Source organism: Leptopilina heterotoma, unplaced genomic scaffold (genome assembly GCF_015476425.1).
Source record: "Leptopilina heterotoma isolate Lh14 unplaced genomic scaffold, ASM1547642v1 Lhet_145, whole genome shotgun sequence".
Taxonomy (NCBI): domain Eukaryota; kingdom Metazoa; phylum Arthropoda; class Insecta; order Hymenoptera; family Figitidae; genus Leptopilina; species Leptopilina heterotoma.
Genome location: NW_025110863.1, coordinates 42858 through 67399, shown reverse-complemented (window position 1 = coordinate 67399; position 24542 = coordinate 42858). Strand labels below are relative to the sequence as shown.

Here is a 24542-nt window from a genome sequence, read left to right as displayed (position 1 = left end):
TCAATGTGGAGCGCAGAGAGCGCGGTCACCAGAATATTAATAACTTTTGACCTAATGCAATATACTAACTTTTATTTTTTTTAAAGACTCGTGATAAAACTGGGAATCATAATTGACCAGAAAGAATACGAAATTAGGCGGAGAAGTTTATTTTATTTCTATTTGTTTATAATAATTGTTGCTATTTTAAACAAATTATTAACAAAATCTACCAAATATTTTTTGTTCGAAAGTATGATTATTGTATATTACTCATATCAAATTTGATTAAAATCCATCAAATAGAACGGTAGAAAAAAATGTTTCAATAATTTGATGCGTAAAAACTGTTTAAACAATAACTCTTTAAAAAATTATAATTTTGCAAAATCAACTTTGGAGTCATATTTTGGTACGTAAATACTATAAAATTATTGATATGCAATATAAAAATATCTCTATCGAAAAATTAATAGCACGCTTCAGAAATTTTGAGCTTTATCGATTAAAATTTAACTTACAGAAATAATTTAAATCACAAATAAATAAATAAATTTTCCAATAACTAATAATATCACAAAAATAAATAAAGAAAAAAGAAATCTACATTATTGATTACAATTTTAAGTAAAATAAAATGAATTACGTCAGACGATAATGGTTCTTAAGTAAATTTCGAAAAAATAAACCATAAATAAAAGGAGTGCTCATAATTTAAAAATTTTTATCTTCATAAGTAAAAATATATCAATTCCATAGATTTACCCATATTAGTACCTGAATTAAATACTAAATTCACAATTTAATAAAATTTATATTATTATTGTGATTATGTAAGTGTTTCTAAAGTATTTATTTTTTAAATTGTGAAATTGAAGGGCTACATAAAATAAGGGGACGAACGCGAGGCTTGGAAGGGATACTACCAGTCGGGTAGCAGTGACAGGCCTTGAGCCGCTCGCTGCTACCTGACTGATATTATCCCTTTCAACCACGCGTTCGTCCCCTTATTTTATGTAGCCCTTCAATTAACACATTTAAAGCTGTTATCGTATCGCTTATCGTTTTAGGAAGTGTCAAACAAATTCTTGGGACTTTTGAAAAATGGAATGCTACCACGTGGAGTATTATTCCACGTTCATTCTAATATCCAAACACAGATGATTGCCCTTTTCGATTTACTTTATTTTGCAAAGGACTATGATACTTTCTACAAAACTGCAGTATGGGCAAGATTTCACATAAATGAACAAATGTATCAGTATTGTCTATTTATAGCTATCCTCCATCGACCAGACACCAAACACATCCATTTACCGTATCTTTACGAATTAACTCCGCATTATTTCTTTAATGAGGATGTCATCTTCAAGGCTCAACGCATTCAAATGGAAGGCGTTGGTGAGAACTTATTTTAATTTATAAAACTGAAGTTACTAATGTTTTTATCTACGCAAAAAGATAAGAATTTTTTAGGCCCCCTTAGACGTAAACGTTGGTAACTTAAGGGGTAACACTACCCTAGAGTCAGAAAAAGAGACCTATATCTTTGAAGATTTGTTTTGAGAAAATGGAAACTAGAATAGGATTTATTTTTGGAGGGTTTATTAAATACATATTGAAGAGTAGAAAAAAAATTTTTATTAAAAATTTTATAACAAAATGGCGGCGGTAAATTTCATAGTAAAAATCGACTATTTTTTTAGGACTGGAAAGGTTTCTTGAACAGTTTAAGTCCTGAAACACAAAACAAAGAAATTTTATAATCTATGTAATATAAACTTGAAAAGTACATAGGATTTTTTTAATTGGATGTAAACTTTAATTTTTATAAACAATTTACTTTTTATTTTTTGTCGAAAAATTGATTATTTTACTAAAAAAGAGCACCATTTCTACAAAAATTGATATAAAAAAAACTCCTATGTACTTTTCAAGTTTATATTATATAGATTATAAAATTTCTTTGTTTTCTGTTCCAGGACTTAAACTTTTGAAGAAACCTATCCGGCCGTTTTGGTAAAGAAAAAAATAGTCGATTTTTCCTATGCAATTTACCGCCGCCATTTTGTTATAAAATTTTTAATAAAAATTTTTTTTCTACTCTTCAATATGTATTTAATAAACCCTCCAAAAAGAAATCCTATTCTAGTTTTCATTTTCTCAAAACAAATCATCAAAGATATAGGTCTCTTCTTCTGACTCTAGGGTAGTGTTGCCCCTTAAGTTTCATTCGTATTTTGACTATAATTAAAAATAGCTATTCCATTAGATGTTATGTTTAGTATTCCAGATACCATTTACCCTGTGGGCACGGAAACGTCTTTAAGAAACGTTCCTAAAACGTTTTTAGAAACATTTCCATAACAAAGACGTTTTCTTGCCCACAGGGTAATCTTGCAGTAAGCCTGCGGCCAGCTTGCCGTTAGCTTACTGCAAATAACACAGTGGAACTCAAAAAAATGGGTTAAGATTTTACTATAATGGGATGAAAGTACTACCCCAGAAGAGTAAAATCCTCAAATGATTTTGAAAAAATAGTGGCCGTTTGAGTAAAATTGTAGTTTTTATTCCAATAAACAAATTTTATTAACGAACTATGGTTAAAAATTATAATTTAATAAATTATAATATTAATTATAATTTAAATTAATACCTTTAGTTAATATTTTGCGGAAAATTATTCGATTTTTCTCAATTTTTTCATACTACGCCGCAAAATGTTATATTTTTTTCTTAAAATTTTTACTGAAACGAAATCAGTACAAAAGTAAGAAGTATAACTTTTTAAATTATTTTGTTGTAGATTAAAATTATTTTAAACATACTACATTTATTGTAAATATTTATTACAAAAGATATTTAAAATATGCGCTAAAATTGAAAAGTTGTCAAAAATGCACGATTTACTGACCAAAAGCTGATTAGAGCCATTATTCAATAAATTACTTAATTATCAAAACTTAAAATTACGATAAAAATCAAACGGCTACTAATTTTTCAAAATCCTTTACGCGTTTTACTCTGCTGGGTAGTACTTTCATCCCATTATAGTCAAGTCTTAACTCAAAGAAATTTTTCTAAAATTGTTCCACTGTGTTAGTTGCTGCAATTATTCTAAAATATTTTTTAAGGGAACTTGCTGGTGAAGAATTAGTAAAAAATAAACTTTTTTAAACCCTAATTGTAAAAAATGTATTATAGTTATGGCAAAAATTCTTTCGGATATTGTTACATATTATAAGAGAATTAAAACAAAATTTTGAGTATTTTTAAGTAATTTTTACAACTATAGGTGGCGTCTTCCAAAAGGTGTCGAGGTCAAAGCACCTTTTGACTTTTGTTTATAACTTTTTTAAAAATGAATTTGGTCAATTGAAGTATGTTGTTGGAAAGTCCTGTTTAATAGGAACATTTTTAATGTACAAAGTAAATTGATTGGTTTTAAAATGAAAAAGTTATAAAGATTTAAAAAAAATTTTAGTGCAGGTTGGCCCTTACAGTCAAGGTCGGCCCATGTTTGAAATTCAAAGAGCATTACCGTTAAAAAATAAAATAACATGTTTATAGTTACGGAAAATTGATCTTTTATTGTTTCCAGCTTGTAACTTAATAAAATAATAAAAATAAATAAAATTAATATAAATAAAATAAAAATTTTGCACTGAAATATTAATAAAATTAAATGAAAATATTAATAAGATTATCAATTACATTATAAGTTATTCAGAATCGCAGTTTTTGCAAGTGAAGTAGCTCGTTCTCATCTTTGCGCATTTTAAGTACAAAGTGACCAACCTTGACAGAAAGTAACATTACCGAATTGTTCTAACCATAAAGAAATTCCTAGTAGAAATTTGTCGTGGCATGACTAGATTTATTCAAGTTACTGTACAGTTCTAGTCATGAAAGTTTAATCTAGCCTAACTGGCGAATTACTAGACAGCTCCTGCATAACACTGTTAAAGAAAATATAACGTTGAACTTGATTATTACTGTATAGAAGTCCTGTACAGTTATTTTCATGGCACTATCGAGGCGTTGCGAGAAATTATGTTCCAAAGTTTGTCGTGGCGTTAGCGCTACCGCCAGTTTCAGTAACTAAACAGTTGTGTATTGACATTTTTGAAATATTTTCTATAAAATAAATCATTTGGTTTTACAGTTTATAGTTTTTATATTTTTAATTTTGTTCTTTTATTTTACTGGTGACAACTAAATAACAAATTTTTTAAATTATATAATATTAAAATTTTGATTTAATAATAGAATTGGTACAATAAAGTGAGGTTATGTTTTACATTGATGTATTGACGTTGTCCACATAGCACAGTTTTTTCCGGGAAGTTTCCAGGAAATTTCCCATGTTAAGTTCGGAAATTTGTCGTGTTAAGTTCCTGGAAACTTCAAGGACACTTGATATGTCTCAAGATTTAAAGTTTCCGCTGTTAACTTCCAGGAAATTATCATTGTAATTTTCCTGGAAAAAAGGACTGGAAATTTCCTGAAAAATTTAAGGAAGTTTTTTTTTGAAGTTTCTCTAAAATTATTTCTGTTAATTTTACATTAATTATTATTTAAAATAATAATAATAATAATAATAATAATAATAATAATAATAATAATAATAATAATAATAATAAAAAAAAAAATAATAATAATAATAATTTTTTTTTATTCACGGGGGAGAAGAGGAAATGCATTAACGCATGCCCAGGAAGATCCCACTTACCTGGGGTATGTCGGACTCGCTCAAAATGCAAGGAAAAAAAAGAAACCTCACATACCTGCTTTTACGGCAGTCACAATACCGACTAAAACCTCTTCTTGATTCTCCTGGGTTTCGAACCTTCTATCCACCTACGGAACTACCTTTCGGCTTCAGACTTCGCAGATGGATGGTCCCATTTAGTCGCTGGCACGACTCTTCCGTGCCGCTCTTCTTCTGGCCATTATTTTCTCCTTGTTCTTGACAGGGTCTTCTTAGCTTCCTCTAAGGCAGTCCTGAAGACCTTGCACCGACCTGATCCAGCGACGTGTTGGATGTTCTCCTTTTCGCCGAACTTCGCCTTGCACAAGAAGCAGCATGGGCTCTTCTTACAATCTGCTACCTTATGGCCGGCTTCTCCGCACTTGAAGCACGCATCCGACCTATCTACTGCTTGGCAGTCTCGACCTATATGGCCATAGCCAAGGCACCTGTGGCACCTTGTGACCATAACTCTTCTACTTATTCTGCAGGACACAAAACCGATTTTAATCTGCCCTATATTCTCCAGCCTGTTAGCGTCCTCTTGGGAGGTGACCACGACAGCGAGCTTAAAACTCGCTTATTTGGTCCGAGGACCGTCACCTTCCTGCTTCCTGCTGGCACCGTAGAAAGTTGGTCCAGGGTTTCTTTGACATCCTCCTGTTCGGTAAGGGTGTCCATGTCGCGGATCTCCAGCACAGTCTGCCGATCCGCCATCTGAACCTTACCTAGATCGCCGATCACCTTTGTCACCTCCTCGGTGAACAACTTCCTGTTCGAAGACCCCCCAATTTTAATAAGGAGGTCTCCCTTTTTAGTGGGTACAGCTCCCACAACCTTTGTCTGGCTAGCCTCCAAGTCAGCCTCTTTTCGAACCTTCGCCAGAACCTCGGCAAAGGTAGTTCCTTCAGCCACTTTGACGACCATTGTGGCTCTTCCCTTCTTATCTGAAGTTGTCTTTGGTGCCGTTTTCATCTCCTTGCCTTTGGATCTTTTAGGAGGTCCCTCCTCCCTTTTCCTTTTTGGATCCTTCGCAAGCTCAGGATCACTTCTCTTTCGCTTCTGAGCATCCAAGACGACGTTTCTCAACACGATCGCGTTACAGCGATCTCGTCTAACTCTACGATCTTGTCTGGCCTCTTCCGACCAAGTCAATCCCTGGTAGAGACTCTCATCCTTTTTCGTAGCTGCTACGTGCTTCTCCTTGATCTCCTGTATGAGCGATTTCATGCTTTTGAGTCCGTCCTTGATTGTCATATTGACATTCTTCTGGACCTCGCAGGACTTCATCATCTTGTTAACCTCTTCCTCCATTGCTAGAATACATGTTGCCTCTTCCTCCCGCAGCTTAATGCATTCATCTCGATCTTGGTTGCAGCTTGCAATGTCCTTTGCCGAGGCATTACTGAAGACAGAAATGCAGCTGGCTTGACTCGTCACGCTGCTCGTACTCCCTCGTCTCTCCGACCTGTCCACGAGGATCTGTGGCACTACCAACGCGTTGTTGCCCTCCTGCATCCTTGGGCCACTGGCCACCGCCCTCACGCTCGAAAGCGCTTGACGATCGGAACCAGTAAGGGATTTAGCCGTAGCATTACCCCGCAGGTACTCTTCCTCGCTTTTACAATCGCTCATGGTGGATGTTTCTTGTTTGCTGGTTTTGGTCCGCGTCGAATATTTGATTTCCTCGATACCACCTATTTCTAGGAAGCTAACCTATCCGCCACCTGGCACGCGTCCGATAGAGGACCAGCAACCCCGCGCAAAAGAACAGCTCTAATGCGCCCCAGGTAGAACAAAAGTTCCAATTAGAACAAAAGTTCCAACCGGGCACGGAAATAATAATAATAATAATAATAATAATAATAATAATAATAATAATAATAATAATAATAATAATAATAATGAGGGTAAACTCTGTGAAGAGATACCAGGATGCACTCCCTTTGCGGAAACTTCCTGCTATCTTGGAGAGACACATCGACCTCCACGTCCGAACATACATGTTCACGTGCCCTTGGATATCATAGACGTCGCATCAATGCTCCGGCAATGCTATAACGTTTATGTAACTAACGGAGGCGGTTCAGGGCCCATCCTGGCCAGATGGTAGTACCCTGTTAAGGCCCGATTGTCCCTCGACACGGGACAAAGAAATAAAAAAATGAATGAAATGGACAAAATTTTTAATGAAATACTCCAAGTGGGTACCTCGAAAGAGGGTAATCCCACCACCGATTCTGATCGGGTGCAAGCCCCGATAGTCGGTGCAGATGGCTCCAAGGATTTTGGAGGGAGCCAAATAGATAGCCAGCTGACATGCTACGAATCAAATGTCGCAAATCAGTTCCTGGCTATTCCCGGGATTTTTAAGAGCGTGCACCAGGCATTCAAGCGCCAAAAGAACGTCAGTCGCGACATCCAGGATGGCGTGGCGGTTTTGGAGAGTGCGTTCTTAACAATTTGTAGGAATCTGCGTTTTATCCCTGAACCGTTCAGAGATCAGGAGCCACGGATTTCAACTGTGGGAACTCCAAGGCAAAAGAGGAGTGCTGCTGCAACTCTTGATAGTGCAGCAGCTACAGATTCTAATAAGGAAAAGAAGGTGAGTAAGCGCCCCAGAGAAGGTGTAAGCCCGGATAAGAGTCCTCAACAAGTAACTCGGAGCGGAAAGAGGATTAAGCGAAAGGATGCTCCACAGCTTAATTCTGAGTCGCTAGTTGGAGCAAAAGAGGCGCCCTCAAGTAGTCCCAGCAAGACGTATGCTGAGACCGTATTAAAAGACGGAGCGGACAATGAGGACGGCTTTAAGGTTATTGGAAAGAGAAGGGAACGGGCTCCAAGAAAAAAGCCCCCAGGCGAGAAAAAAGAGCTCCCAAAACACCCTTTGAAGCTTAGAACCACGGAAGCGGTAAAGATCACGGCAAGAGACCCAAAATCTTATGAGGGTATCTTGCCGCTGATAAAAGCAAAGATTAAACCAGAAGACACTGGTACCGTAATTCATAAAATCAGGAGAACCTTTAAACAGGAGGTTCTTGTGATAGTGAAAAAGGGTGGAGATACCTTGAAGTTTGCGGAAGCACTGTCCTCGGCTCTGCATGGCGCTTTGCCATGCGACGTCACTGCTCTCGTAAATAAAAGGTCTCTTGAGATCAAGGAGCTGGATGAAACCACGACGGAGGATGAGGTGATTTCAGTTCTGAGAGATAAGCTGGGCAAACTTGATCTGAAGATAGAGTGCCACCTTTTGACGCGCTTTAGAAGTACTAAGGTGGCTCTAATCCGCTTAGCAGAAGCAGAAAGTGACATTCTGCTTAAACTTGGCCGAATCAAAATCGGCTGGATAAACGCTCCAATTCGTGAGCATGTTGAAGTAATTAGGTGCCAAAAGTGCCTAGGTTACGGACACAGAACCCTATTCTGCAAAGGCCCCGACAGAAGTAAAAACTGTCGGAGATGCGGCGGAGAGGGACACCTCGCGAAGAGCTGTAACGTTAAGCCGAAGTGCCTTACATGCTTGGACCTGGGAAAGCCAGAAACAAATCATGAGTCCGGAAAGAGAGCCTGCCCGGTTTACTGGGAAGAACTGCAAAAGATTAAAAAGGCAAATCCTTAAAATTTTTGCAGGTTAACCTGCATACAAGTAAGGATGCACAGTTGCTCCTAATGCAAACGGCAAGGTAAAATAAGGTCGATGTCCTGTTCTGCAGTGAGCAGTATCAAGGAAGCGACCTCGCCCCTTGGTATCAGGATAAGGCGAAGAGAGCCGCCATAAAGCTGTGCAACCCAGAATTGCGGGTTGACAAGTTTCTGGAGACGAGCAGTGGGTTCGTGTGGATAGAGGTAGCTAATATACGTATGTATAGCTGCTACTTCTCACCCAACGACCCACTGACAAACTTTGAAGCCAATATCGAAGACCTAGAAGCGAGCCTCACAGAATCCAGGCTGGATGTCATCATCACTGGCGATTTTAACGCAAAGTCGCCAGAGTGGGGTGAGACGAGACTCGACAAGAGAGGAATTCGTATTGGAGAAATGATCTCCAGAAACGACTTATTAGCTGTGAACCGAGGCAATACATGGACTTTTAGACGAGGTTCGATCTGATCAATTATAGATCTAACGATCGCATCGTCTAAACTATTTAGCCGCATAAGCGACTGGCGGGTCTCAGAGGAATATACCGCAAGTGACCACCAGTACATTGAGTTCTCAGTCTCGATGGGAGGCACACGAGGAGAAAAAAGACAGGATGTTCCTAGTCGCAAAACCTCCTCGTGGAATATGAAGAGACTCGACAAGGAAAAGTTCGGCCGGTCCCTAAGAGAATCCCTTTTGATTGAGGACTTGGGCTGGGTGAAAAGGCCGAGCAGTCTGGATGGGAAGGTGCGAGCGGTGAGAAACATGATAGTCACCGCTTGCAATGCGTCAATACCACGCAAAGGCGCCATTCCCGTAAGAAAATCCTTGCACTGGTGGTCAAAGGAGCTAGCCTCCTTGAGGAAGGAATGCCTCAAAGCAAGAAGGACATATACCCGATCTAAGGGAGATCCCTTGCTAAAAGAGGCTTTCAAGGAGGCAAAAAAGAACCTCAAGAAAGAGATCCGCAAGTCGCGACGCCGTAGCTGGAAGGACCTAATCGAGGAAGTCGATAAGGACCCATGGGGTCTGGCTTTTAAAATCGTTACTAAGAAATTAGCGACGAGGCAAAAGACCCCCGGCCTGGACAATCCCGATTGGGTCAGAAAGATAATAAATTCTTTGTTTCCTCCTGCGGAACCATACCTTAGAAGGGACTGGAGTTTTTGCAAAGTCGAAGAGGAAGAACTCTTCACACTTAGTGAACTGCAAAAAGCAGGCAAAAGATTGAAAACAGGCAAGGCGCCTGGAATCGATGGGATAAGTAACGAGATCCTAAAGTTGGTAATCGACACTTCACCCCAGATTCTGCTTCGATGCTTCAATCTTTGCCTTGAGAGAGGAGAGTTCTTCCGCGACTGGAAGCGACAGAGGTTAGTCCTCCTAAGGAAAGGTGAAAAACCTCTAGATAAGGTTTCATCGTACAGGCCTATATGCCTGCTAGATACGATGGGTAAACTTCTAGAGGATATGGTTCTGCAGAGAATGCAAAGCCACTTGACCGAAGAGAATCGTCTATCCGATCACCAATTTGGTTTCCGTAAAGGCAAGTCCACGGTTGATGCCATCCAGGCAGTTGTGGACATAGCCAAAGCAGGAAAAAACAAATTGGGACCTGGGAAAAAGAAGAGCTTCTGCGCGTTGGTAGCAATTGACATACGCAACGCGTTTAATTCCGCAAGATGGAAAGATCTCATCGAGTCGATGGAAAAGAAAAACATGCCGCCCTACTTGTTGCGGATAATGGATAATTATCTTAGCGACAGGTGGGTTATATATGAGGGAGACACCTGCACTCTCAAGGAAGAGATGCAGCGTGGGGCTCCTCAAGGCTCGAGGGTGGGTCCATTTGTATGGAATGTATCTTACGATGATTTTCTGCGAATGGATCTGCCCGAAGGTGCGGTGATCATCGGCTTTGCGGACGACGCGTTATTCGTGTGCACTGCCGAAAGTGAGGAGGCTCTTGGGACATTGGTGAACGAATGTCTGCGACTAGCTAAAAGCTGGCTGGATACCAGAGGCCTTGAAATGGCCCTGGAAAAGACCGAGGCACTGCTGGTCACAGACAGACGTGGTTATGAGCTCCCACGAATCGTGATAGACGGATTCGAGGTCAAGTGGAGTAAGCAAATTAAATATCTTGGTGTGGAGTTAGATGGGAAATTAAACTTCCACCACCACATGGCTACGGCGTCAAATAAGGCGATCGAGTGTGCGGCTAATCTTTCACGGCTAATGCCAAATGTTGGCGGACCCCGTGAACAAAAAAGAAGACTGGTGGCGAGTGTCGCCCACGCTAAAATGCTCTATGCAGCACCAGCGTGGGCTCCATCCCTGAGGAGTAAAAGATGTGTGACCATCTGTGAAAAGATACTGTCTGCGCAGAGATCGATAACAACGCGTATCATCTCTGCATATAAGACGGTATCTACGAGTGCTGTGCTGGTCCTTGCAAGTGTCCCGCCAGCAGATCTTTTGGCGAGGGAAAGGGAAGAAATGTTTCTCTTTTCTAAAGAAAGCAGTTCCTTGAATAAGGAATTAAGACCAAGCAAGGGCCTGATCCGCAAAGAAGCGAGGCACAGGCTCATAGAAAGATGGCAAGAAAGATGGGATGGTGAGGAAAAAGGTCGATGGACTTATCGCCTTATCCCGGCACTCGCCACCTGGATAAATAGGAAACACGGTCAGGTTTCCTATTACTTGACTCAGGCGTTCACAGGTCACGGGTGTTTTAACTCGTACCTGTGTCGCTTTAAATTACGCGAGAACGAGGTGTGTGCATATTGCCAGTTCCCTGAGGACAACGCGGAGCACACCCTCTTCTCATGCAAGAAATGGGACTTGGAGAGGCGGGCCATGTTCGAAGGTGTAAACAGTCAAGTTACACCGGAGAACATGGTATCGCTGATGACCCAGTCAGAGGAGAATTGGCGGCAAGTCGAGAACTTCATAATCTCGGTTATGTCGAGGAAGGATCTCGACGGCCGCCAAAAAGCGTAATTTAAACAGCTTTTAATTTGTTTGTTTGTTTGTTTTTTTATTAATTTATTTTGTGATTTATTTGTCCTTATACATTTTTTAATTTGTTTGTGTTTTTTATTCATCTTTGTACAGTTTTATGTTTTCAATATTTTATACGCGTTTATTTTTTCTTTTTTTTATATATCCGTTTATAATTTTATCTTTTGACTTTTTACACTTAATTACACATTTGTTATTTTTAATTATTGTTGTGCTGTTAATTCCGCTTTTATATTGAAATAGTTTCAAAATTTTTAACTATTAACGCAGGATAACCGCAGAGAAAAGCAGAAAGTCGCAATAGCGACAGAGTTGGAGCGCCACCCTCGAAGGCTAAAGTCTTACGACAGTTCCGAGGGAGGGTAAAGGGCTCCAGAAGAAGGGTTACGGGTTTTAGTGGGTAGGGCTGGCAGTAGGTCGCCAGTTTATTAAATTTACATTTATTTTTCTTTTTTTTAATTGTCATACCAACCCCACATAACCTTGGAGTGCGGAATCCAGGGTATCTGTAAGCAGATTTCCCAAAAGTCCCTAAGCAAAAAAAAAAAAAATAAAAAATAATAATAATAATAATAATAATAATAATAATAATAATAATAATAATAATAATAATAATAATAATAATAATAATAATAATAATAATAATAATAATAATAATAATAATAATAATAATAATAATAATAATAATAATAATAATAATAATAATAATAATAATAATAATAATAATAATAATAATAATAATAATAATAATAATAATAATAATTACAATAATAATTTCGCTGAAGTGCTGGCGAAGGTTCGAAGGGAGGCTGACCTGGAGGCCAGCCAGACAAGGGTTGTGGGAGCTTTACCCACTAAAAAGGGAGACCTTCTCATTAAAATTGGAGGGTCTTCAAACAAGAAGCTGTTAACCGAGGAGGTGACAAAGGTAATCGGCGATTTGGGTAAGGTGCAGATGGCGGATCGGCGAACCTCGCTGGAAATCCGCGACATGGATGCCCTTACTGAGAAGGAAGATGTTGAGGATGCACTGGAGAAAGTTTCCACAGTTCCAGCTGGAAGCAGAAAGGTGACGGTCCTGGGGCCAAATAAGCGAGGAGTGAAACTCGCTGTTGTGGTCACCAGCCAGGAAGATGCTGATAAGCTGGAGAAGGTGGGTCACGTAAAGATTGGATTCGTGTCCTGCAGGATCAGAAGTAGAGTGATGGTCAAAAGGTGCCATAGGTGTCTTGACTATGGTCATATAGGTCGAGACTGCAATGCAGTAGATAGGTCGGCTGCGTGCTTTAAGTGCGGAGAAGCCGGCCATAAGGCAGCAGACTGTAAGAAGAGCCCATGCTGCTTCTTATGCAAGGCGAAGTTCGGCGAAAAGGAGAACATCCAACATGTAGCCGGATCAGGGAGTTGCAAGGTCTTCAGAACTGCCCTCGAGGAAGCAAAGAAGACTTTGTCAAGGACAAGCAGAAAATAAGGCCAGAACAAGAGCGGCACGGGAGAGTTGCGCCAGCGACGACATGGAACCATTCATCTACGAAGTCTGAAGCCACTAGGTAGTTCCGTAGGTGGATAGAAGGTTCGAAACCCAGGGGAAACAAGAAGAGGTTTTAGTCGGTAGGGTGACTGCCGTTAAAAGCAGGTATGTGAGGTTTCTTTTTTTTCCTTGCATTTTGTACGAGTCCGACATACCCCAGGTAAGTGGGATCTTCCTGGGGATGCGTAAATGCATTTCCTCTTCTCCCCCGTGAATAAAAAAAAATAATAATAATAATAATAATAATAATAATAACGAGCTTTTTAAGACGGTCAACCCTGCAGAAACAAAAACAGAAGTTCTGTCCATTAGAAGAACGAAGAAGCGAGACTTGCTTTTCGTTCTTTAGAAGGGACAGGGCTTCTCGACGTTCAGCAATAAAATGACCGAGACCCTGAAAGGGAAAGCTAGTGTCTCACCCCTGGTGACAACATGGTGTCTACCATGGTTTAGAACGTGGACTCGTGAAGGCATATTGAATCCTTCATTATTAAAGTAATAAAGGAAAAAGATAGAGACGGAAGACGAGGTTGACCGGAGAAATCCAGTGCTCAGCTGTGTGTGAGCGTGGGGGGGGAGGAAATCATTTAGTTTTCCTCCCATCCACGCTCCCACATAGCTTGAGTGGGTAAATGGCAAGTTAAGGAGCACGGTAAGGGGACCCCACTTGCGAAGTTTAAGGCCTGACGGTAGTTCCGCAGGTGGATTAAGAGTCCCAAATAAGACGGGAGTGGTTTTTAGTGGGTCGACTAGAAGAAGAGCGGTCATCCCCACATAACCTGGAATTCATTACTCAGGTATCTGAATTCACAGATTTTCCACTTCCGACTAAAAAAAAAAATTATAATAATAATAATAATAATAATAATAATAATAATAATAATAATAATAATAATAATAATAATAATAATAATAATAATAATGATGATGATGATGATGATGATGATGATGATAATAATAATAATAATAATAATAATAATAATAATAATATAAATAATAATAATAATAATAATAATAATAATAATAATAATAATAATAATAATAATAATAATAATAATAATAATAATAATAATAATAATAATAATAATAATAATAATAATAATAATAATAATAATAATAATCATTATCATTAAAATTGGGGGGTCTTCAAACAAGAAGTTGTTCACCGAAGAGGTGACAAAGGTGATCGGCGATCTGGGTAAGGTGCAGATGGCGGACCGGCGAACTACGTTGGAAATCCGCGATATGGATGCCCTTACAGAAAAAGATGACGTACTGTGTGCCCTGGAGAAAATTTCTACGGTACCAGCAGGAAGTAGGAAGGTGACGGTTCTAGGACCAAACAAGCGAGGAGTAAAGCTCGCTGTCGTTATCACCAATCAGGAAGACGCTGATAAGCTGGAGAAAATTGGGCACATAAAGATTGGGTTCGTCTCCTGCAAGATAAGAAGCAGAACTATAGTCACAAGGTGTCATAAGTGCCTTGACTATGGCCATCTAGGTAGAGATTGCCAAGGTGTAGATAGGTCAGCTGCGTGCTTCAAGTGCGGAGAAGCTGGCCATAAGGCAGCAGATTGTAAGAAGAGCCCATGCTGCTTCTTATGCCAGGCAAAGTTCGGCGAGAAGGAGAATATCCAGCATGTCGCCGGATCAGGAAGTTGCAAGGTCTTCAGAACTGCCCTCGAGGAAGCAAAGAAGACTTTGTCAAGGACAAGGAGGAAATAATGCCAGAACAAGAGCGGCAAGAGACGGAACACAATACTCCCGTCGGTCTTTCTAAGACCGTCGCAGGCCCCACGGATTTTGGGGGGGCCAAAACCTAAATTGCTTGGATAGGGAGCTCAGCAGCTTCGAAAGAAATGTTGTTGAGCAAGTCGACATGATTCCAAAAATACTAGAAAGCATGTGGCGTGCCTGCAAGAAGCAAAAGAACATAAGTAAAGATGTTCAGGATAATATGGTGGCTATAGGGAGGGCGCACGAGGTGATTCGCAGCAACTTGCGTTTTATCCCTGAGCCGTTTAAAAATCCTGAGCCTCATACTCTAAGTATAGATACGTCAAACTCGAATCCTGGTACGCCAAAGAAAGGAACTCAAGAGTTTGTTAAGGGAAGCGATATAACTGATAGAAAACGCCCCAGAGAGAACGAAAGTCCGGAGGCAAGTCTTCAGAAGGAAACTCCAGTGGAAAAGAGGGTTAAGTGCAAGGAAGCTCCAGCGCAAAACCCTATACTTTCAAAGGGAAGTGAAAAGATGGCCTCAGGGGAAACTTATGGTTCAGTCACCTCAAGGAATGCATCGGCAGAATCCGAAGAATTTAAAGTAGTCAGCAGAGGAAACAAAGAACCTCTAAAGAAGAAGCCTGCAGGAAAGAAAAATGAGCTCCCCAAACATAATTTGAAGTTTAGGACAACGGATGCAATTAAGATTTCAGCGAAAGACCCAAAGGCTTACAACGAAATCCTAAAAAAGGCGTTTGCAGCCGTAAAACCAGAAGAATCTGGAAATGAGGTCCTTCAGATCAGGAGAACTTTTAATCAGGAGGCCCTGATCGTGGTAAAAAGGAGGAGAGATCTTGAAATTTGCAGGAGCTCTTGCTTCAGTTTTAAAAACTAAAGCCGAGGTTATGCCTCTTGTGAATAAAAGAACTCTCGAGATAAAAGGACTTGACAAAACAGCGACAAGTGAAGACGTTGTTTCTGCCGTGAGGACAAAGCTGGAAAAGCCTGACCTGGACATAGAGTGCAGACTTTTGCCACGTTCTAGTGGCACAAAAGTGGCGTTGGTCCGCCTGACTGAAGCGGAGAGCGATTCTCTGCTAAAAGTGGGCAAAATAAAAGTAGGATGGATAAATGCTGCAGTCAGAAAGCATTTAGAGGTAGCAAGATGCCAAAAGTGTCTTGTTTACGGACACGTGACTCGAAATTGCAAGGGCCCCGACAGAACTAAAAGCTGTCGGAGATGCGGAGGTGAGGGTTATATCGCAAAGAATTGCTCTGTCAAACAGCCTAAGTGTTTGACGTGCTCTGACTTGGCTAAGACAGACGTACTTCATGTCGCCGGAAAAGGCTCTTGTCTGGTTTACAGAGAAGAGTTGCAGAGACTTAAAAAGGCAAATCCTTAAAACTTCTGCAGGTCAACCTGCACACGTGCAGAGAGGCACAGGCCCTTCTGACGCAGACGGCCAGGGAAAAGGGTATCGACATTCTGTTCTGCAGCGAGCAATACAGAAAAATCGACCTAGGTTCCTGGTATCAAGATAAGTCGGGTAGGGCAGCTGTCCAGGTGTGCAATCCCGAACTGAGGGTTGACAGATACCTGGAGACGAGCAGTGGATTTGTCTGGGTGGAAGTTGGAGACATACGAATGTATAGCTGCTACTTTTCGCCTAATGATCATTAGGATCACTGACGGACTTCGAAGCCGACATGGAAGAACTCGAATCGAGCCTTAGAGAATCCAGGTTGGATGTACTTGTCACTGGCGATTTTAATGCTAAGTCGCCGGAGTGGGGCGAGTCAAGGTTCGATAAAAGAGGCAAAGTGATCGGAGAAATGGTATCCAGAAACAGTTTAATTACTGTGAACCGGGGAGGAGCTTGGACGTTCAGGAGGGGTGCAATCGGATCCATCATTGATCTTACGATAGCATCAACTCCCTTATTCAAACGCATAAGCGACTGGCGAGTCTCTGAGAAGTATACCGCAAGTGACCATCAGTATATCGAGTTTTCGGTCTCAGTGGGAGACACAGGAGGAGGCAAAAGACAGGAAGTTCCGTGTCGAAAGTGCCCCTCATGGAATGTGAAGAAAATCGATAAGGAGAAATTTGTCCGTTCCCTAGAAGAAGCCCGCCTTATTAAGGAATCGGGATGGGTGAAGAGGCCGAATACCCTGGATGCCGAGGTGCGAGCGGTAAGGAAAGTCATCACCACAGCTTGCGATGCATCTATGCCGCGTCGTAAGCGAACCCCTTCACGGAAAAGCTCGGTGCACTGGTGGTCTGATGCGCTGGCCTCCTTGCGGAAAGCGTGCTTCAAAGCTAGAAGGAATTATACCCGTTCTAAGGGAGATCCTTTGCTGAAGGAAGTATTTAAGGAGGCCAAGAAAAGCCTGAAAAAAGAGATTCGAGCATCACAACGCCGTTGCTGGAAAGACCTAATTGATGATGTCGAGAAGGACCCATGGGGTCTGGCTTTTAAAATCGTTACTAAGAAATTAGGAACGAGGCAAAAGACCCCCGGCCTGGACAATCCCGATTGGGTCAGAAGGATTATAAGAGCTCTATTTCCTCCTGCAGAACAGTGGGTTAGGTAGGACTGGAGTACCTGCGAAGTCGGTGAGGAGGAACTCTTCACTCTTACAGAATTGAGAAATGCAGGTAGAAGATTGAAAACAGGCAAGGCGCCTGGAACCGATGGGATAAGTAACGAGATCCTAAAATTGGTTATCGACACTTCACCCCAGATTCTGCTTCGATGCTTCAATCTTTGCCTTGAGAAAGGAGAGTTCTTCCGCGATTGGAAGCGGCAGAGGCTAGTCCTCCTAAGAAAAGGTGAAAACCCTCTGGATAAAGTCGTACAGGCCTATTTGCCTGTTAGATACGATGGGTAAACTTCTAGAGGATATGGTTCTGCAGAGAATGCAAACCCATTTGACCGGAGAGAATAGTCTATCCGATTACCAATTTGGTTTCCGCAAAGGCAGGTCCACGGTTGATGCCATTCAGGCAGTTGTGGACATAGCCAAAGCGGGAAAAAACAAATTGGGACCAAAGAAGAAGAAGGGCTTCTGCGCATTGGAGGCTATTGACATACGTAACGCGTTTAACTCCGCACGATGGAAAGATCTGATCCAGTCGATGATTGAGAAGAGAATACCGCCCTACTTGTTGCGGATAATGAATGATTATCTTAGCGACAGGTGGGTAATATATGAGGGGGACAACTGGACTCTGAAGGAAGAGATGCAAAGTGGTGCACCCCAAGGCTCGAGGGTGGGACCATTCGTGTGGAATGTATCCTATGATAACTTTCTGCAAATGGGTCTACCTGAAGGCGCGGTCATCATCGGCTTTGCGGACGATGCGTTGGTCGTGTGCTTAGCCGAAAGCGAGGAAGCCCTTGGGACATTGGTGAACGAATGTCTGCGGCGAGTTAAAAGCTGGTTGGATGCCAGAGGTCTTCAAATGGCCTTGGATAAAACCGAAGCTCTGCTCGTCACAGACAGACGTGGTTATAGTTTCCCACGAATCGTGATAGACGAATTCAAGGTCAAGTGGAGTAAACATATTAAGTATTTAGGAGTGGAGCTCGATGAAAGGTTAAACTTCCATTACCATATAGCGACGGCCTTGACTAAGGCGATAAAGTGTGCGTCAGACTTGGCACGACTTATGCCAAACGTTCGCGGACCACGTGAAAGGAAAAGGAGACTGGTGGTTAGTGTTGCCCACGCTAAGCTGTTTTACGCAGCAGCAGCGTGGGCTCCCTCACTTAAAACAAGAAACAAAACCATTTGCGATAATATGCTGTCTGCGCAGAGATGTGTTACTACCCGTATCGTCTCTGCGTATAAGACGGTCTCGACGAGTGCTGTGGAAGTCCTTGCAAGTGTCCCGCCGGCAGATCTTATGGCAAGGGAAAGGGAGGAAGTATTTCTTCTTTTTAAAAGAAGAAATAATCCCGAGTACCCAGAGGAAGAAAGACCTAGCAAGGACCGCATCCGCAAATACGCGAGAAACAGACTTATCGAGACATGGCAGGACAGATGGGATGGGGAGGAAAAGGGCAGATGGACCTATCGTCTGATTCCAACACTCACCACCTGGATAAACCGAAAGCATGGAGAAGTCTCCTATTATCTGACTCCAAGAACGATTTATTAGTTGTAAACCGGGGAAAACATGGACGTTTAGACGAGGTGCAATCGGATCGATTATAGATCTAACGATCGCATCATCTAATATATTTAGCCGCATAAGCGACTGGCGGCTCTCTAAAGAATATACAGCAAGTGACCACCAGTACATTGAGTTCTCAGTCTCAATGGGAGACACACGAGGAGGAAAAAGACAGGAAGCTCCTAGTCGCAAAACCTCCTCATGGAACATTAAGAAACTCGACAAGGAGAAGTTCAGCCGGTCCCTAGAAGAATCTATTTTAATTGAGGATTCTGGTTGGGTGAGGAGGCCGAAGAGTCTAAATGGAGAGGTGCGAGCGGTGCGAGATATAATCGTCACCGCTTGCAATGCGTCGATGCCACGTCGCAAAGGCGCCTGGTGGTCAGAGAAGCTGGCCTCCTTGAGAATGGACTGCCTCAAAGCAAGAAGGACATACACCCGATCTAAGGGAGATCCTTTGCTAAAAGAGGCTTTCAAGGAGGCGAAAAAGGACCTCAAGAAAGAGATCCGCAGGTCGCGACGCCGTAGCTGGAAGGACTTAATCGAGGAAGTCGATAAGGACCCATGGGGTCTGGCTTTTAAAATCGTGACTAAGAAATTAGTAACGAGGCAAAACACCCCCGTCCTGGACAATCCCGATTGGGTCAGAAAGATAATAAGTTCTTTGTTTCCTCCTGCAGAGCCATACCTTAGAAGGGACTGGAGTTTTTGCAAAGTCGAAGAGGAAGAACTCTTCACACTTAGTGAACTGCAAAAAGCAGGCAAAAGATTGAAAACAGGCAAGGCGCCTGGAATCGATGGGATAAGTAACGAGATCCTAAAGTTGGTAATCGACACTTCACCCCAGATTCTGCTTCGATGCTTCAATTTTTGCCTTGAGAGAGGAGAGTTCTTCCGCGACTGGAAGCGACAGAGGTTGGTCCTCCTGAGGAAAGGTGAAAAACCTCTAGATAAAGTCTCATCATACAGGCCTATATGCCTGCTAGACACGATGCGTAAACTTCTATAGGATATGGTTCTGCAGAGAATGCAAAGCCACTTGACCAAAGAGAATCGTCTATCCGATCACAAATATTTCCTTTTCTTTATCATACCAACCCCACATAACCTTGGAGTGCGGAATCTAAGGTATCTGTAGGCAGATTTCCCAAAATTCCCTAAGCAAAAAAAAAAGGTATCTGTAGGCAGATTTCCTAAAAGTCCCTAAGCAATAATAATAATAATAATAATAATAATAATAATAATAATAATAATAATAATTTTTAATAATTATTCAATAATAGTTGAACATTGCAAAATTGTTTTTTAAATATATCTGTGGAAAACTCAAATTCTTCCTTCAACATTTTTTTAATAATAATAATAATAATAATAATAATAATAATAATAATAATAATAATTTAATAATTATTGAATAACAACAATAATAATAATAATAATAATAAATGTAATCTTTGACAATAAAAGGTAATTTTAAAATTAGGGGAGAGTCGGTAGTGGCGAGACACGCTTTGTTTTTTTTGTGTAGGACTCATATTTTCATAAATATTTGGTCTGCTTTTGTGCAGACAGACTAGTGAGACTATCTTTTACAAATTTACATAATATAGATAGCATATGTCTTCAAAAAAAAGTTATTACCGAATTTCAAAAATGTCCCGCGACTACTGACATTCAAAAACGTCGGTAGTGGCGAGACATTACTTTAAATCGCAAATTTTTCAATTACAATGTCTTTTACGGCTTTCAATTTCAAAGCATTTGGGTTCCTTTGTGTCCCTTTTAAATTGATTACGTTTTTTACATCTAAAAAAAGAGTTAAGATTATTATTTTTATTATTACGGATTATTTGAAAATACATACGCAACTTTAAGATTAGGTTATTGTTATGCAAAATATTGCCGACAAAACTTAAAAAAATAATACCGAAGTCATTTAGAAATGTACTATTTTATAAGATTTAAACAAGCAGTGTCCGGACACTGCCAACAATAAGTGTCTCGCCATTGCCGAAACAGTGATTTACGGTAATAACGATCTACAATTGTGTCTATCGGACTATTATGCATAATGTTCTAGGAATTTTGAAGGAATCTTACATACTAATAACTTAAAATATTTGCCGTTAACCAAATTTTGAAAAGTTTAATTTTATAAACACTTTTTCATACGAAGAATAAAACTTTAAAACTTGCTTAAAACTATTAACAGCATTATAGTGACAGATTTTACATCCAGAAAGTGTGTATCATATAAAAAAGCTTCAACAGAATAAAACTTTACTTTCACACCAAAAAAAGCAACACTGTCAACTCAGCTGTTTGAAATATCGCAGTGTCTCGCTATACCCGCTGTCTCGCCACTGCCGACAACGCCCTAGATAAAGAAAGAAGATAAGGAAGAACTTCTATTTAATATATCTTGATTCCAAGTATTAAAACTGTTTGTATTACTTGTTTGATTATTCTTATATACAAAATAATCAGTAATAATGACTATTTAAAATTATTAATCGCCATAAGAATGAACAAGTTGTTCATTTCATGATCATTAAGCTTCCTCAATATAATATATACCAATTGTTTAATTTTTTATTTTAGAATAATTATTTTAAAGTGTTAAGATAAAATGTCAAAAAATACAAAATTTCAATTTTTTGTGAAAATTTAAAATATTTATTAATTCTATAAATTTTGATAAAATATATACTTTAAATACATGAATCGATTCGTTTTTATGTCAGGAATACAATTTTGACAAGAATTAATAAAAATTTTAATATAGAAAAAAGTTACTTCAAAAAATCCAAAAATTATTTTTTCAAAAATTAAAAAATTGTTGAAAAAAATTTTTTTTTTAGATATTTTTGAAAATCCTTTTGTCTGATTTTTGGTATTCGTGACCGTAATACACCTACAAAATTTTATGAAAATCCGTCAAGACGTGTAAGAGAAAATTTGTCCACAAGAATCGGTGACATACACACACACACACATACATACACACATACATCCGGACATTTGTTCCTCTCGACGAATTATATATACTACACTTGAAAATTTGTAAAAATAATTGGTTCTAAAAAATTCGGAAATCGACATCACTATAAGGCTTCCTTTATGAGGAAGCAAAATGTAACAATTTTATAAGAAATACTTGAATTATGAGAATAAAACTTTTAAATTTTCCCGCCATTTATGTTTACCAACCAATAAGATTACTTGTACCTTAAGAGAAATATTTTTTTTTCTACACAAGTGTTAGCTTAGCGTAGTTGGTTAGGCAGTTACGTTGCGTCCGTCGAAATCCGCGTTCGATCCCCCGTTCCCTCGAATTTATTTTCAAGTTTGTCTTCTTTAATATTAGGTTTCTAAAAACAAAAATAAGTAGAAACAACTGCGGGAAAAGTATAAAATAAGTAAATTAAATAATTTTTAAAATTTTATTTTCATAAAAAAATCCCATTTTGTATAACTATTAAATATTTATTATTATTACGATTATTATGAATATTATTATTATTATTATTATTATTATTATTATTATTTTAAATAATAATTAATGAAAAATTAACTATAATAATCGTCGTCTTCTGTCCATTCTGTTCAGTCTGTCCAGTCTGTCCACACTTGAAGTTAGACTAATAGTGCATGCTTTTGTTTTTTTGATATATTTTGATAGATAATATTATACGTCATTATTTTTTCACTAATTTTTTAATTTAATAATGATATTTTTATTTCTCAAATAATTCAAAAATATTTTTATTAATTTAAAAATATTATTAATGTTATTATATTATTCATTATTTCCTTTGTTTCTAAAAAATATACCTTGCAAAATATTTTCTTTTTTTATATGAAAAACTTAATTACTTAACAAAATTTTGACTTCTTCCCTAACCCTAAAGAAAATTCTGATACACTCTAAAAATGATTAGACACTCAAAAAATGTTCTATTACATTTATTTACCAATTTCTGAAATTATTTAAAAAAACATCAATATCTAACTTCTTTTCTAAATAAATTTTAATCATTATTATTTTATCACAGGAATAAATTATTTTTAATAATTTTTGAAAAAAGTTCTTTAAGAATTTTAAAATCCATTTGTTTACAAATCAATTTTACGAAATTTAAATTTTTCAGAAATTCTTCAATTAAATACGAATTAAAAATTAGTTTTTTTGTTATTTGTAACAGGAATTTGTCGTAAATTACTGAAGTAACATTTCAAAAAACTTTAACTAATTCATTTTTGTGATTACACATGTGTAATCCCGTTTTTATTGTTTATGGCTGCGTCTACAATAAAAAAAATAATGTGTAATTTGTAGTGTAATGTGTATTGTTTTTGGCATTGACAACTGTCAGGGGCATTTACACTATACATTACACAATTTTCTACACATTATTTTTTCTGTTGTAGACGCAGCCTATAAGCATTATTATTAATTATCTATTGATACTAAGAGAAACTACACGCGCGCTTTAGCGCGCGTTTGTTTAGCTGTTACATATACAATAATTTAAAAAGATAACATTTTTGTAATTGTTCATAAATTTTTCGAAGAATTTTTATTGAAATTTTGTAAAGATAATTTTATTTCTCTTGAGTAATAATAATTATAAATTAAATACTTCATTTGGCGGGTGTGACAGTTGCTACTTATTTATATTACTTAATAAAACAATTTTAAATACAAATTTCATAAAATTCAATTATTTCTTTAATTTTTAAATAAAAAATTATTCCAAAAGAATTCATAAAAAAAAAATTTTTTCTCGACAGTTTTTCAATAATTAAACTATTTAAAAAAAATTAATTTTAAATCTGTAAAGTCTAATTATTGTTAAAAACAGGAATAGTTTGAAATAAATAAAATCTTTTCAACGCTGAAGAATAACATTCAGAATTTTCTTATGAATTCTTGAAATTGAATATTATTCCAGCACCTTTGACAAAATTCTCTGCCTTTTTTCTGATTTTCCTGAATAAATTTAGAAAAATAGTGATTTTGTGTAGAATTCTTCTGAATAATGGAATTTTTTAATGTTAATGACATGAAAATAATATTATTTAATTTTGAATTTTCCCAGAATTTTTCACGAAACAATTATCAACTCATTAATAAGTACCATACCATCTTGACTATTGAGTCGATAAGGCTATGAAAATTTGTTGGAGGTGGACCTCTGTAGCTCAGTGGAAGAGCAATCAACCGGCAATTGATAGGTCCTGGGTTTCGAGCCCCAGCAGAGTTAGTCTCACATTTTTTCATAGCTTTAAATTTATTTTTCAATATTATTTAATTTTGACTAGAAAACTATTAGAAACAAAATAACAAATAAGTTATAACGGGGATTTTAATAGTTATTTATAATTTACTCAATTTAAACTATTGCATCGATAACCCGAAATTCAATCACTATAATCTCGAAAACTCTAATTAACAGAAAAACACAATATTCAACACTATCTCATTAAAGGGGGGAACTGCTGAGAATTAAAATCGCGATGCATCGATCTCCAGATTCCTTGGACAATAGGCAAACCTTAACTGCTTCTTTGAAAACTCGTAACGACAGCGTCTCCAAATCTCCAACAAATTTCGAGAAACAATAACGCCAAACAAACAGGGAATTAACTCAAATAATCACTCACAAAATAAAATAAAAAGTAGTAATAATTTATTTTAAACAAATAAG

The 24542-nt window shown here is 38.3% G+C and overlaps 1 protein-coding gene and 1 non-coding gene across 2 annotated transcripts in view; both read left to right on the top strand.

The window, feature by feature from the left end:
• The window catches only part of LOC122498303 (hexamerin-like), a 53619-nt gene that overhangs the window by 6435 nt on the left and 22642 nt on the right, over positions 1 to 24542 (top strand). Inside the window, exon 2 of the mRNA XM_043605986.1 lies at positions 1050 to 1380. Coding sequence (XP_043461921.1) covers positions 1050 to 1380 — 331 coding nt within the window. The remainder of the gene's footprint in view (positions 1 to 1049; positions 1381 to 24542) is intronic.
• Positions 24025 to 24098, top strand: Trnaa-ggc. The gene has a single exon. It is a non-coding gene; the product is annotated as a tRNA-Ala (tRNA).